At 38.4% G+C, this 16,754-nt stretch overlaps 1 protein-coding gene across 2 annotated transcripts in view; it reads right to left on the reverse strand.

The window, feature by feature from the left end:
• CD109 (CD109 molecule) overlaps nucleotides 1-16,754 on the reverse strand; it is an 80,501-nt gene that overhangs the window by 13,274 nt on the left and 50,473 nt on the right. For both annotated transcript variants that reach the window (XM_035321031.1, XM_035321030.1), the window contains exons 24-29: nucleotides 12,960-13,041; nucleotides 10,586-10,814; nucleotides 9,892-10,057; nucleotides 8,667-8,857; nucleotides 5,999-6,154; nucleotides 5,844-5,909 (exon numbers count right to left, since the gene is read on the reverse strand). In XM_035321031.1, coding sequence (XP_035176922.1) covers nucleotides 5,844-5,909; nucleotides 5,999-6,154; nucleotides 8,667-8,857; nucleotides 9,892-10,057; nucleotides 10,586-10,814; nucleotides 12,960-13,041 — 890 coding nt within the window. The remainder of the gene's footprint in view (nucleotides 1-5,843; nucleotides 5,910-5,998; nucleotides 6,155-8,666; nucleotides 8,858-9,891; nucleotides 10,058-10,585; nucleotides 10,815-12,959; nucleotides 13,042-16,754) is intronic.

Below are 16,754 nucleotides of genomic sequence, written 5' to 3' on the forward strand. Positions count from 1 at the left end.
ATTTATTTGAGGCAGCAAAAATAAGGATTACTGCGAAGAGTTGCAGAATAAAATAATTTTTATGTACATAATGAGTTTTCAACCAATTACTTACTACCAGAGCTGCTTGCTCATCTATGAAAATATCATCTCAGAGTTCAGCAGTGATCAAAAATATCAAATAAAATGTTGAAAAATAAGCAAAGGCTAGGAACATCACAATGACACACTATAAAGCCAAGGTGAAGCTTCTGTGCTCCCAGAAAGATGTGGTATAATTTCAAAAGGCACAGAGAACTTTGCCACTGCTGATCAAAGGCAGAGAATGACTTCCAAATGGAGATGGCAAAATAGACGACAACTCTCGAGCCGTAATTTGGAAGGGCACAGTTAATGGTCTACAGAATAGTGACCATCATGGGAAAGATCAATAGGAATATTTTTTTTTTCATGCAATACAAGATTATATTGTGGAATTCCTTCCCACAGGATGCAGTAAATGTTAAACTGTACAAGAGTTCAAGGACAAAATAGATAACTTCACACAAGTCCACTGAGATTTTCTATGCCTAAAGAAACTATCTCCAGACAAAGATATCAAGTAAGAGGTAGAAAAGACAGTCAGAAAAGACAGTCAGGTAACATATGTAATTATCTTGTTCTTACACTCCCTCCTAAGTATCCATCTCTGGCTATTGTGGAAAACAAGACATTGGGCAGGACTGAGCTTTGCTCTGACCCAAAACAGTTCCTCTTATACCTGCTCTCCAAATAAATGAACAATGGGGAGCAGATTCAAGAGGAGGAAAAGGTAGCACTTCATGCAATATACCATTAGCTATACAACTACTTGCTACAAAAAGCTGTGGTTGTTAAAAACTTAAAAAGATTCAAAAAGTAATGCGTTTATGGAAGAAAAATCTATTGAAGAAAAATCTACCAAGCCAGAGATGGCATAAAGAGATGACCTGTGGATTGGGGAGGCCCCACAACACAGACTGGTGAAGGACAGAAGGGTATACCAGTGAAATATCACTCCACATTTGCCCTGTTCTAGTAGCTTTCATTGGTCACTGTGGGATAAAGAATAATGAACAATACCAGCTGTCCCAGTGCATCTGCTCTAATATACTCATGTTTTTATAGCCAAAAAAGACACCAAAAATGAAATTTATCTTTGAGACAACATTCTAAGGAGCTTTAGACTGATTAACACCCAATGTGATGTTGATGGTAACTGCAGCATCCCTTTGCTGCAGTACACAGAGGACATTGCCTCTGACAGAGGACAAAAGAACAGGTTGGTGACTCAAAATTTCATTGAGATGAATCAGAAAGCTCAACTTTCAAAACCCTAGAATGACAAAATCAAATATAAGAAACTAAGAAAATCTTTACTATCAAAGATTAGTTGACATTTATTTGACAGAATTGTGATTTTCAACAGTGATGAAAGTTTTCGTACAGTTTTCACAGATAAATAATCATTACATGTTCCCTCAGTCATCAAGATGGCACAGGGAACTTACTTTGTTTCTGTACAAAAACAATCAGAGAATGGCTCAAATAATTCCCCTTGCAAGACCCCAGTATGCACTTTGCTTGGCTAAAGAAAAGGGAATGAAGAGGGCTTCTGGAAAATTATATTCCCTTTAGAACAGTTTCTGGCAGCAAAAGGAAAACTGTCGGTCCAAATTTAAAGGTATGACGAGGGTTATCCAAGTTATAGGATAGAAAGTCAGTGCAAATGGATGAGTTTTCATTTCTCATCTTTGTTTTTGTTACTGTGTCCCTCACTCCTTGATATGAAAGTTATGTTCTTTCTTTCAGTCTACACATATCTATATTCCTGTCAACCTGCCCAACATTCCAGAATTTATCACGCTGTGCGAGTGTAGAGACAATTCTGTACAGACACTCAGAACAGCAGTGGTGTAACAGCAAAGATTTATCTATACAACTGCTCTGCAGAAGAAGACACTACCAAGGAGAAAGCCAGCCTAGAAGCCTGCCAGTTAAAGGCATGCAGAGAATTTGGTAAAAGGACAAGCTGGCAGCACCTCAGCGATTTGTCATCACAGAAACAAAGTTGTTTTAACTTTTGCCAGAAAAAGCTAATGAATAGGAACTTACTGCCAAAGCAGGATGTCTGAAACTACATACTGAACAGGTCAATCAGCTAGTATTTTCTTGGAGTGAGTTATTGCTGTTACGGTCTGACTTTCTTTTCCCGACTTCTCATGACAATGAAGGGAAAATGTTTTTCACAAAAGAGTTTAATTAAAGCCTCCTCCTTTATACACTGTTATTTTGGGGACAGAAGGCTATTAAACAGAAACTAGCATTAAATCAACAAAACAAGCAACTGCATTTCATCTTAGCCCCTTTTAAAAAAGGACTGCCAAAGCTAAATGCAGAATTGATCCTCTCTTGTCACTCTGCAACCAGTCCTGGTGAGGGGCCCAAGAAAAGAAATTTGAAATCTTCTGCATGAAAGAAGTGCTTGTAACAGTATCTGGTCCAAGCAACAGCATTATGTTTCAAAAAAACATTAATCATTTATATTACTCTAATCAATGTCTCTTTCCCTCTATTTTTTGTTCAGCTAGCTTCATAAATGTGCTTGACAGGGTATGAATCCAATGAAATCGTCTTCAATTATTTTCCTATCCCTTTTTGACTGGTTAGTTCACAGTGTATCTTTTTTGAATAACACCTAGTCCTTTGCCTAAGCCTAGTAAAAACATGGTGAGTTGAAAAAACAGTCAGTGCTTTTCAGTAACGAGCAACAGGTGATCCTCAGTTTTCTTCTCACTCCCTTCCTCTACCAAAGACTATGTCCACCCTCTGCCATGTGAGAACTGCTGGTTTAACCCTCATACATGTGAGTCCAGGTTTATTCTGAAAAAGGATGGATGAGAGGAGCAATGCCAGCCAACAGTTCCTGCCATGGAGCAGAGAGTGAGAGGTAAGATCCTCTCCAGACTGCTCTCTCTATCTGACCAGGAGATGAAGGGGATCTTGCCCACTTTGTCCATATCCATCCTCCTGGAGCCTGCCAGCCCTGCCCTTGATGCTAGTCCTGGATTTCAGTGGCAACCTCCTTCATCCCAAAAGGCATGGGCCATGCCACGTTTTTGAGGCATTTGCCAAGCTCAGTTCACAATGGCTCCAGACAGCAAAGAGATGTTTCTTCCTGGACTTTCAGCACAGCACCTAGGGAAGATCACTTCTTAGACTCCTTTATTTTTAGGAGCCTTGCATATACCCTAACCCTACAATCATCCTCTCCTTTCGCTTACAGAGTAAGCATCTTTGAACATTCACGGTTTATACTCAAATAATGAAGGAATAAGCTAGGAGATTCTGTTGACAACAGGACCACAAAACTATAAGGGTCTGCTTTTGCAGTTGCACTTTTATAAATACATTTTATGAGATCCTGCAGGGTCAAGAGTGAAGGCACTGCCAACTCATATACACAGACAAAAAGCTTTTTTTTTCTTCTTCTAAGGAACCATTCTGCTGGGAAAGCAGCCTTTTCCATTAATGGACCAACTCTTGTGTTTTCTGATATTTAAATGAATTACTGTTTTGACATGCTACATTTGGCCAGCAAGTCAAATCCCAGAACAGTGAATCTCACCACTGTACTTTGGCGGGCCTGAGACAATGAAACCCAGCTGAAGAAATGCGATCACAATGTCATATGCTATCTGATTTATTAAATGAGACCCAGATCTAGCTTGTGTCTGGGAAAAGGAGAAATCTCATTCAAATGGCATCAGTGTACTTTTTTTTTAAGAATACCAGACCTGCCAAAGGAAGCAGAAGGAAAGAATTGGTCCCAGCTAAGAAAAGTTTTTGGAGAAACTACTCCAGCATGTTAAGTTCAGTATTTTGAATCAACTCACACTATTTCTGACCCAAAGCTGCAAAGCAAAAAAGGCAACAGCACAGTGACCTGAATGAAGATGGTAACCTGGTGCTGGGTCCTGAACACCAGTTATTTGGAATCATGTTTGAATGCTCATGCAACAAATCAGAAACTTAAACCATGGTGCTATACGCCCTCAAGGAGCCCACTAACCACTGGGTTAACTACCAACTATTGTAGGTGAAAGAGCTCGGCTTGGTCTTTATCAGACAAGCTGATTTGGATGTGTAATCCACCTCCTGGCAAGAACTTAATTGGAACCAATGCTTCCACAAAAGGCACACATTTCAACAAATTAGTCTTTTCCAGCAAGAAACAATTCACTGAAAAGCTTCTGATCAGCTCTTATGACAGAACTAATATCAGCAAGTATTTCTCAACAGTCATTAAGGTTAAGTAATCTTAGCTGTTCTGGAGCCCCGCTCTGTTACATTTTACACACAATTTGAAATGACAGATGTGTAAATACTGTCCTGCTGAGATGTTCATTCCTATCTTGGCCTGATGGTCTGAATCTAAGCTACCTTCCGAAACTTTTGAACTCTGCTGCACGTATCATTTGCACTTCTGGGAATGAATAAACATGGGTACACGTTTATGGTGCTGTGGGATTTGTAGAATGGTGCAGAATGGATAGGGTGTAGCTCTAGCTGCTGGTCACTGCTGATAGGTAGTCAAGATGGTTTCTTTATGAATGTCTTTTGTCCAAAAGTGTATTTACCAACCATCGGCACGGCTTTTTGTTTTCCAGATGCACAAGAACACTGCAGTGAAAGTTGGACGGGAAAGAACTTGAGATGGAATCTAACCAGGCACAAAACCTTGAGACCATTAAAGGTGACCTATGTTCAAAAGTATGAATAGAAGGAGTCCAGTACAGACTCTGCCCAGTTTTGTGATAGATTCAGCAACTAGAAGTTTGTCTATATACTTGTAATAGAACAATTCTCTCATGCTCGGAGACTAACATTTGTGCACTATCTGTAGTTTTTCAAAGGTCTTCTCTTTCACCCATGTGGTTCTAAGCCATCATCACAGATCATACAACAGGGAAAAGAGACCCATTAGTCAGATCAAGTCAGATCCAATACAGCCTTCTTCTCTTATGGTATTTCTCATTAGGCTAGGGAAAATTTCGAAGGCAGAATTTCTTCAGAATATAATCTCTGTTATGTGGAAAGAGCAAGCAGCTGAAATCCATAAAACGCCTATTTATGGTTTGCTAATTTTAAAATACAGTATGTGCTGACCCCAGCTTAATTTGTTTCAATTTAAGTAAAGATGTTTGAAGTTACACCACTAAAACACAGCCTTCTGCAACACTGGCAGAGAGGGGATCATTGTACCTCCTTCCACTCTTTGCCATGTCCTCCTGATGTCCTGCCATATTGGCTGATGCTAAGCACGAACTGTTGGCAGTTTGCAGGATTCTTTGATTCTTTTATACTATTTCAGAGCAGCATAAAAATTGCTGGCAAACCTGGCTATAATACCTTTTTTTTTATTTTTGGCTTTTCCACTATTGTTGTATTCTACTTCAATAAAATCAAAATAATTCTAATAGCTAGTAGTATGCTCATGCTGTCCATAGGCCTTTTTTACCATGGCCTTTGTGACTGCCAAAGTACTACTGCATTTCTGCAGGAAGACAGGGTCATTTTGATATGACTCTGATCCATTAAGTGCCTTAAAACTGTCAATCATCCAACAGCACTTAAGAGGACTGGCCATTCAACATACACTATCACATGAATATGCGCATTCACTTAATATTAGGTTCACAGTATTTTTCAAGTAGTAAAGTGCTTTGGTATTGGTTTAAGACATTTCAGAAGGTTGTTCTTAGTGATGTGCTTAATAAAGCTTCCAAAATAGATACCTTCTTTTTAGAGAGCATATCTTTAGATAAAATAGCTGCATTGTGTACCTGAAAGACAGCAAACCCGCTTCCCTCCGCTGAAACTGTAACTGTCATTGGTTGCACAGGGGGAATCTAAAAGAAAAACAGATGAGCAAAACAGTATTTTCAAAACACTTGCAGGCAAGAGGCTTTACAAAGGCATTCCTCACTTTCTACAGTACCTCCTTAGTCTGAAGAAGAAAGCGGTTTTGAGTACCAATTGAAAATATTTCTGGAATTTTCAAAGAAGGCGCTGTCACTGTTACATCCATTTCTGTTTTGTGTGCAGTGGTGAGAGCTGCAAATAGACTCAGGGCTTGCAGAGCCACTACAGTGTCCTGTTGAGAGAAATAAATATTTCTGTGTTAAACAGAGCTCTGCACAGTAAACTGTACGGGCCATGCCTGTGAGAGTTCACGCTTCCTGTATTGCCCCTTTTGTTGACTACGCACACACCTACATCCACACCGCCTTTGGGATTCCACTAGCATGAAGGATCCCAGTGCAGAAGAGGGACAGCAACACCGGGCAACAATTAGATACCGTGACTTGCAGTGGAGAAAGTGGTGGGAGCCAGTGAAGGGAGCTCCGTGCAAGCCATATGGAAGACCCAACACCCAGGCAGACTTAACAGTCATAATCACATGCCATCCAGGCACCGAGGAGAAAGCCAATGACGGAAATAATGATTCTGCTGTTTTACAGATGTATGCAATGATGAAGCATTAAATATCCAGCACTTCACAGCAATTTTTCAGGGTACCTTGATGACTGAAGCAAAAGCTATACATCTGAAAAACTACCAATATTTATTTTAAAAAGGAGAATGCGTTTCTAAGCATATATATATAATTCTCTTTCATTTATCTTTATGTGTGATTGCAGTCTTAACTCTCCAGGTTTTGAACACAAGAGTCAGTTTTTGAATAGTTGGTTCAGCATGGCTTAGTGGATGAGAATTTTAATATCATGACATTTAACATGATATTTTCTGAAGAAAAAAAAATACAAAAATCAGCTATGCATTTCTAATGCTTCTCTGAGATTTTTGCAGTTTTTGTACTTTCATACTGGAGTGAATGAAGTTACAGCAACCTATTAGATTTACGTATCTGATCAATCTTAGATCTAAGGAGCTGTAAGACCTTGTTGGAGAATCCCATTTTAAACAGCTGAAAGTAGCAACATGCCTACCCTTACGTAAGCTTTGAAGATCAAAGAATACCTTGAAGTTCCCTTTCCAAGTCCTTATATTTGTCACATTTACACTTCTTTCCTTTAATTCAGTCAGAGTTCAAGATGTTAACATAAAACTTTTAGCATAGAAGTTAAGACGTGGTCTCAGGCCAGACACATAGGACCCTCTTGCTCAACAACATAAGGCTTTACCTAATTTGCTCATACCTGCATTCACATATATGTTATTTGTTGCATGGATTGTATTCCTGTATATACATGAAATATACATAATTTCATGTTCCAACATTGAAAGCATTATAAAGCAAAACATCTCGATGGCAAATTCATGGTCCATTATACCAGGTACACAAGTTGCTGTGTGTTATGATACCCAAACTTACAATATATCACCCATGCAATTGATTACTTTCTTCCTTATTGTTTAACAATATATTAAGTTTCTTATATAATAAACCCATGCAAGAAAACACTCCAAACATTTTTTAAAGCAATCTTAGAAGTTAAAAAAAAATGTGTGGGGTCATTTCCACAAATTAAGTAAGGCATCCACAGAGACATTTGGAGTAATTTTGAAATCAAAATAGTTTTGATTATAGAAAAACAAAAGGATTAAATTCATTTTTTAATTTCAACCTCAGGGGCAAATGATACACTGTTAGAGTTTCAAATTTTCAAGTAAAAACAGTTTCTGGAGAATTAAAAGAAAGCTTTTCCAATGATTCAGTGTTTCAATCAGTCTCTTCAAATAATAAGCAACAATTAACACATTAGGAAAATACTAGAACCTCAGGGGAGCCAGGCTGGTTCCTAAATTACATTTTATTTAATAGAACTGTTTTCTTTCAGATTAATACTGACATATGAAAATAAGGAAGAATAGCATGTACAGAATGGTACCAAGCAGTATGATGATGTGTGACATTTTATTGTGCCCAGCATTTGTAGTTAATTTAAAAGCAAGTTTAAAGTAATGCGATCCAAAGTAATATAAATTTTCAGGATGCCAGCACAACTTACAAGATGTGGTTTCAATAACACAGAAACCTCCCGGAGATAACGAAGATCTTCCAAATTTCATGGCCCATCAAAATTCTGTGTAATAATGAGGACACAGCATATTATGAAGTTCAGACCAACTGCCAACAAAGGCACTAGGTTAGGCTGTTCCTCTAAAACCCATTCCCCTTTCTTATCTTAGCTAATAGCCTTTCAGTAGTTTGTAGATCCACATATGGAAAGAATAGAAAGATGTTTCTGTCCTTGGAAGAAACATAAGCACAGATATTTATCACACTTGCTTGGAAAGTCTGATCAACTCTTTTTCCAAAGGCATCACTTCTTCTTAACTTAGCATCTTTGGGTTTTAGTATTTTAAACAATCAAGGTGACCCTTTAATTTTGTTGTGTTTTTTTATTATTATTATACTTGCCAAATTATTAAAATTGGTAGTCTAGGTTTAAGATGCCAGTCCTGCAAAGAATGCAAATATGCATGTAAACAAGGCTGTTACAGCAAAGAAAAAAGAAAAAAAAAAAAAAAAAACTCTGTAATCACTATTTAAAAACAAAACAGTAACCACTATTAAAAAAAAAAAAAAAGTATAGTGCTCATTCAGAAAGTACTACAAAGCTTCTAGAGCAAAGTATTACCTGAGTAGATGAAAATCCTCCCAGATGATTTCTTTGCTGACTTAACCACTTCATAACAGGGATTCCCTCTTCTAACCTGTCTTGATGAAAGTGTGACAGCAGAGCATATGCTGCAAGTTCAATATCAATGGACCGTGGCTGCCATGAATCAGACATTTCAGAAGCAGGTGTTATCCAAAAACGAAATTCACCTGAAAAATAAACCAAAAGAACCTCGGATTCACAGACTGAAGTCTCTGGACTTCTGGGAAAGACTTATTTAAGAGTTAACTTCCACTTATGTACTGGATTGGACTTATGTACAGTGTTCTTTAAAATTAAGTGAATTTAAAATTAAGCGAATTAAGTGAATTGCATGTCCAGTAAAGGACTAATTTAAGCACTTCCTCAGAAGTTACTGAATAGAGGTACAAAGAAAGCTGGAGCAAATAGTCACTCCCATTGATTCCAGTGAACTTTACATTGACCCTTCCTATTGTCAGCCTGAAGTAAATGAGCCCTTGTAGAAGAGCCACCTCGTTGCCGGGGTAGTCACTAGAAAAAGAACTTCAAACATCATGACTGCCCACTAGGGCTTGTCCCTGAGTGAAGCGCAAATCCCCCCTTCCCAAAAGTGACTGACTGAAAAGCCTAATGCAGTAAAGATGGAAGGACGCTCTAGAGGCTCAGTTTCTAGTCTAGTACATGAATTCCTTCAGGTTTTTCAAGAGGACAATTACTATTTTTAACCCAAAACTTCGATATCCTATGCTCCATATGGTCTGTTCTTCCACCAAAACAGGAAACAGAACTCAATCATGCTGAACTCAGAAGAGGCAAAACATGATGAGATGGCTGGTCACTACAGGAAGTGCAATACACCTCTGCACCAGCTCACAGTAAATCCAATTCTTCATCTCTCCATTCCAAAACTGATTTCAACTAACCACCCCCAAGGATCTTACAACTGACAAGTAATGTTCTTTGACAGAATCATGGTTCTCCCATCAAGGCTGCTGTACTTAAAACTGGAAGGCCTAGCTTTGCTGTGAATTGTCATTCATTTATGGATGCTTTTCATTAAAGCTTTCTAGAAGTTTCTAGCCTGTTATATATGCCAAGCTCTAAACATATCTGAATTCAGAAGATTCTCTTTAATTCTATATACAGCTGTAAATATATGATAGCTATTTTTCAAATTGAAGAGCATCCATCTATACAAATGTTGAAGACTGTTGTGCAATACCTTGGTGTTCTGCTCTCTCATTCAGTATACTCAGGGCTTCCTTGGCTTTTGTACTTTTGGCCCATGACAATGCATATGTCACAAGTGCCAAAGTGTAATTATCCGGAATGCCTTCCTGTAATTTATCTTCTAGATAGTTTGCAGCACTCTTGATAACATAAGCATGCTGAAAATGAGGATCACATTGAAGAATACACAATGAATAAAATACATATTATTACAATGTAAAAGTAAAACTTGTACAGGAATAGAAATATTACTATCTTCAAACAACCAAGTACTGAAAATCTCTTTCAGAGTCACAGACATGAACCTCAGAGGCAAATCTTTTGATCTGGTACTTTTATGAACATGAGTAATCTCAATTAAATCAACTGAATGACTTAACATCTCTAAGGATAGTTCCACCTGTAAATTGCTTTTTAAATTCTTGGACTGAAGACATGACAATACTCTTGCTAAAAGCAATTGTCTTTAGATTTTGCAAAGGTACACAAAATTGGATGGCCTCACAGCACAACTTTGTATTGTCTAAAATAGTAAACCAAAGTACAGGCAAGTTTTACTAAATCAGGTTGTCTTGTCTCTATTCAGATGTTCCTCTATTTCTTTACACTACCAGGTGTTTGCCAGGCAGTATGACAGTTTATGAAGTATTCCAGTAACTATAAATTCAATTTATGAATTCCAATACCTGTTTATCTGGGAACCCTAGGAGGGATGACATGATGTATGCTGTGAGAGTGACTGGATTATTGGTGCCTCCTTGGAGGTCACTGTGTAACACTTTGCCAGGTTCCTGAAATTCTCCATTTAATTTCTGATGCCGGACAATCCATTTAGCTGTATCCACGAGTACATCTTGGTCAATATCTATGAATGGACGAGCTTGTAGGAAACATCTTAATACAAAAGCTGATAACCTTGGGGAAAAGGTTGATTAAATAGGAGAAAATTAGCAACATCTTACAGCTTCTGCTTAACATGATGTAAGAATATAGTGATGTATAAGGTATTCTACACACACATTTAAGCATGGAGGAAACTACATGCTTCAACTAGACAAGAAAGTAGACTAAGCTTAATCCACAAAAAATGAAGCTATTTCCTTGTTCCTGAAGATAATCCCTTTTGCAGCTGTTATGTTTCAAAAATAAGTACAGACTATAGGCTCCAAGTCTTTGTTTATCTTTGTTTATCCAAGTCTCTTCCAGCATTTGTTTAACTTTATTCAAATGTTGCTCTCCTGCCTTCTGTTGCAAGACTAAAGTGGCAAAGGCATAGTTAACAGTAATGCAGTTATAAGTGTGCCGGTAGTTATCACAGTTATCCCTGCAATGACATCATCAAAACAATCCTTGTTTAATTCATCAATAATCTGAAGTTCTGCTTTGACTCCTTTCTTTGCTAAATGTTTATTCACGTAACCTGTCACCACACCATATAAGTACCAGGGTTGCCAATGCAGATAAATTACTTCATTTTCCAGTCCATCAGTACCTAGTCTAAGGCAAATCCCTACGAAGTCAATGAAAGATGCTCACTGACTCCAGAATGAGGGACTGGATCAGCGACAGAGTAATTGGAACAGTTCTATCTGAAGTTGGCTGAAGCACGTAAGTGCATTTAAACTAACCAAATGTGGATTAGCTAAACAAAGTGCTGGAACTTGTCTCTATCTGTTTATCTATCTAGCTTCCACTACTATGCTTACTATGTGTGTTTCTTAAGGTGAAATTCAGCACTGAAAAGGGATTTACAGTCTCAAAAAAGGAGGTGTATAAGACGCAACTGGGACAAATGTTGTTTTGTTTTTTTTTGGTTTGGTTTGGTTTGGTTTTTTTTTACCATCAGAAGCTCTATTCACCCCACAGGGAATGCCTCATAGAGTCCTCAGCCTCCAGTACGGACAAAACTGAAAATCTATTTGAAGCAATGAAGATGACAGAGCCCTAAATGGTTTCAGTCAACCGCAAGAATAAGCTATGCCATTATTGTTATCCTTCCTTCGAGTAAAGCAACAGAAAAAACTTTCAGACCAAGCTCTGTGTTCTCTATGGAGTCACCTTTGTGCATACAACACTTAAAGTAGTCCCACTTTCTTATATCTTTATACATTACTAGAGGACTAACAGTGACGCTATGACGCTTTTGCTTGCTGGGGAAGAATCTCCTAGGTACTGGTTCTTAAGCAGGCAGAATCAGCCTGCTCTGTTGTTCAAAAACCTTAGAGCAATTGGACAGATTAGGCACGTCTGTATTATTAAGTCTGACATCCTCAGAATTTGATTCTGGCTGCTGAAGACATCAGGTGCCAATCAAGTTGTATCTACACCAGTGTACTCCACTACTTTCCAAACCAGGGTTGCTGAATGCAAGTGCTGCATGGGCACGGACCTTGCAGTGTGTTAACTCCTGGACCAGGTGCAAGAATAACCCAAAAGGTGTTAAGAGGGTGTCAGGGTCTGGAACGCTGACTGGGACTATGCTAAAAATTAAATAGTAACGGGAATGACATTCCTGGGTACAGGAATATGCCTGGGCACTTTCCTAACATACTAGTAAATATGTCGCACTAGAGAATAAAACTGGAGTGTGTTTCCACCACCTAACAGCTCTGGATTGCAGAGAGCCTGCAGTGGTGATTTAAACATCCAATCACCTTTCTGCTTTTGCACAGTTAACCACATTTCACTCTTTTTGTTGTAGCAAGAAGCCAAACCCTGAGTAGCTTTAATTCACTTTTTTTCCAAAGCAGTTTTAAGTTTTCTCCATGCGGGTAAGCTATCCTCTCCATCAGAACATCTCAGAGCATTTCATTCAGCTATTCCCATGGCTAAAATAATTTATCGTTTGTCTTTTGCAAAATTAAAAAGCCTTGCCCTAATAATGGCCTTGACAGCATGCTATTCAGTGAAATGACCTTAGAGTTGGCCTAAACACCTAATGAAAACCAGGCAGAAGGCTAATACAGCTGGAAACTTTTACCAGCCTCACAAAAAATTTTAGTCTTAGGGAAAATATCTCAAATACTCAAATTCCAAAGTGAATCTGGCAGAACTACTTACCATGTGCTCCCAGAGGAATCTTCATTTCCAAAGGCACTAAAAGAGCCATCTTCCCTCTGGAAAAGCAGCTCTCTTTGGTAACCTGCAGTGAAAGAGCAGAGACAGGTATTGAACACATGGGTTCCTGTACAAACCTCCTGCTGACACAAAACAAGGCATTTTCTAATGCTGTGGAAAGCAGAGCTTAAATAAGTATTTCATAAAGTATCTCCCAAATACACAGAAACCCACAGAACAGTACAAAAGACTACAAGAAAGTGGGTCACAGTAACACGAAGGATCTATCTACAGAAATAGACCTAGATGGCTCCCATTCCCACTGATCTGCTACCCAGACAGGACAGTGCAGGGTAGAGACCTCTTTCCACGTAACTCAGTGGCTTCAGCAGGACAGCAGTGAGCACAGCCCAGAGCAGCACCTATAGAGCTCAGCTCACCAAAGTGCTGAAGCACTGAAATCATGCACCTAAAGAAATGCTCTGTTTTCCCCAGCAAAATAGAGAAGCAAAAATTAAGTATTTTCCAACTGGATAGACAGCAACTTGCTTTGGCCAAATCTATCAAAGAAGCATACTGGAACAGGCCGTTCTGAAAAAGAGTGAAACATCTCAGCAGTAACCAAAAGGGCTTCCTGGGAGGAACCTGGTTAAACAGCATCCAAATATCCCTCAGTATCCAGACCAGGTGTAGCTTTCTCCTGACTGCTGAACATCTATCACAGAAAGGCCACAAAGGCTTACTAGCTGCTCATGACCAGCAGCAATGTCCTTACTCAACATCTGACTTCAGTGCAGAACCAGCATTTGTTAATGTTCCAAAGAAAGAGCTCCCTAAAATATGCTACTCATTGTACTCTCTGATTCGTAAAACCTTCCTTACCCTACATTTTGCTTGCCATTTGTGTACTGAGAACAACAACCACATCTATTAATAGCATTCCACAAGACACCTTTTCTTCTCTCTCCCACCACCTTTTTTATTTCATGGCTGCACTATTTTGGTTATTATAATTAAGAAACAGTATTTGTTAGTCTAACATCTGACATTCATATAGACTGAATACCGAACCAGTCAGGCAGAGGAAAAGCCTCAAGCAAGGTTTTATAAAGGCATTTGCATCATTAAGTCCTACAGAAAGGAAGGAGAGCAAACACTGGTTACCTTTACAAACAGGCCCCATAAGGCCCATCCAGCTAAAACCATTACCTACAACATTTTCCTTGTTTTCATTGATAAAAGGATTTACCACTTGCTTACATACTACCCCGAGTACAGACACTGTGTGAACCACAGCCGTAAACACTGAGTAACAAATGCCCTGGTCCCTCAATCTTTATGACATAAGATGAACTCCTACTCAGGGTCTCTCTATAAAAGAAGAAATATAAATATATGAGCCTAAACTGCTACATTATACCAGTATGGCTTTCCCTGTAAACTATTACCCCAGTGGTATCAAGTTTAGTTTTTGTCTCTTTAGAAGTGCTTGACATTGCAACTTCTCACTTTAACATTTTTAAGTGTATTTAGCACAACAACAGTGCTTAATTACATCATTAAGAAGTCAAGAATTCTTAAGTAGGAGGAAGAAAGGATTAACTGGCTAAAGTTGCTGTCCAAGTTTTAACCTCAAAACAATGTGCCACGAGGAACGCAAATATATGTATATATAGAGATTACTTCCTCTTCAAAAATACCTGACTGCAAGGCCCAAAAGGTGAGGTCTTTTGTTTCTTCACAGAACAGGTAATACACAGAAATAAGGATTACAGCCACCTCCCCACGGGTAGTGTAAAAGCACTGAACGAAGACCAACAGCTTACAAAGACTTCTGAGCAGCCATTGCACAAAAATAAATTTATTGCACAAAAATAAATTTATCTCAGAATTTACTAGGATTGAGAAGGAATGGAAAGATGAGCAGAACCAGAGGAAGGACAGCTATTTCCTACACTCCCTTTGCATTCTTCTTAATGCCAAGCCCCTTGCAGTCACACAAAAATCTTCAAACACGAGAGTATTTAACACAGGGATGTCTGCAGAAATGCTGAAACAATAGATCTGAGGGCTGTGAACCCCCATGTTTGTTCCAATGGACACTCAATCAGACGTGAAAAATGATACTTCAAATGTCAACACATACAACTGGAAAGACAAGGAAAAGAAGGATCCTATTATGAATATGTACTCTAATACTCCCAGATGACTGGCTGAAACGCAAAAGATGTAGGAGACTAGCAGAGCCAGGCTAAAAGAAGTGTAAACCAGGATGGAAAGGACTTCAGAAATATGCGAAGGACTAAAAGGTCTTACATTTCAAACAGTTTGAAAATATTGTTCCAACTCTGTGCTTGCCTGTGTCTAGCACCAAAGTTTTCAGACCAACCAGTTTGTTTGTTTTTTTAATTCCAAAGTGATTTCAAGACAGGGTCTGTAATTTCCACAACTGATTTTTTTTAAGACAGCTATTTTGCATTGCCTTTGCTCTAGGTAAATAAAATCTGGTAAAAGAAAAGTAACTACTTCTAGCTATGGTTCCTTCCCCCAGCTAACGTTTAGTCTTAAAATGAGTGCCTATATTTCAGATTATGAGGTCACTCTTTCAAATAGTTAGTGGATTTTGACATATGAAATAAAGTCTGTTTTAAATTAAACTACATGACAATACTTTCAAAAACGGAGCTTATGAAAAGTTGCAACTCAAACTAAAGACTAACTTCTCCTTTAAGAATGCATTTAAATGAACCAGTGCAACAACTGAAATCAGTTGTAAAGATGAAGAAAAAAAAATATGGTTAGATCACAGTTCTTTTTTATCTTAAGGTTACAAATATTTCACCATATTTTGCTTTGGCTACCACAGTGTTAAGAGCTTGTACCTAAATTCAAAAACCTGGGAAAAATCTGAGTAACACGATGCTCTGCATATGAGTGACATTTAATCCTATAGCTTTCACTTGCTTTAAAATAACTTTTATAATCTCTTACTGGAAAACTTCAGGAAATTATGGTAGTACAACTCAATCTTCAAAGAGTGGTAGATTGCTTACACACTTCAGTGTAGCTGTTTACATAGCATGTCTTTTTTCCTACTTTTCAACTAAACAGTGTACTAGGAAGGGTTTAAAAAAAATGCATTTGACTAGTATTGACACAAAATTGGGTTCTTGACGAAAGGAAAATTTATTTTGAAATGTGTTTTTTCCAAGGAAAATTTCAACATCTTTAAAAAAAACACACACAAAAGCAAAACACTCAACACAGACTTACAGAGAGTAAAAAAAATAAAAAAAAAAATCTGAAAATGTCATCATTCTGCCTTAGTAGGGGTGTAGCTCAGATGAGGATCGTCTCGTTCCTCTCTGTGAACCACACCCAGCACGTGGGGTGCCACATGGTGAGCATGGTACATCTCATTTTCCATCTTAACCAGAAGACACAAGGAAGCATGCTTCCTTGTGCAACTATGCTCTTCACACTGGATGATGCCCTGAAGTATTTCCAGGTTAAAATACATAACCATTTCCAACTACAGTTTTTCGATTTTCAATTTGCAGCAGAGTTCACTTCTGACCAAGTCTAAAACTTGGATGGACAAACACCAGTCACCCGAGCAAGCATCATTCCTTGAGTTCCACAAGGACGTAGCAGGATGTGTGTGCTGTCACAGAGGATAGATACGAACATGGGATGACTATGGTTCACTCTGACCACTGACTAGTTTTCACCTTCTGTGCCTCAAGCAGAGATCAGAAATGTTTGCTCATGCTTGGTTTTATTAAAGGAGAGATAGCA

The sequence above is a fragment of the Oxyura jamaicensis genome, chromosome 3 (genome assembly GCF_011077185.1).
Source record: "Oxyura jamaicensis isolate SHBP4307 breed ruddy duck chromosome 3, BPBGC_Ojam_1.0, whole genome shotgun sequence".
In the NCBI taxonomy this organism is placed as follows: Eukaryota; Metazoa; Chordata; class Aves; order Anseriformes; family Anatidae; genus Oxyura; species Oxyura jamaicensis.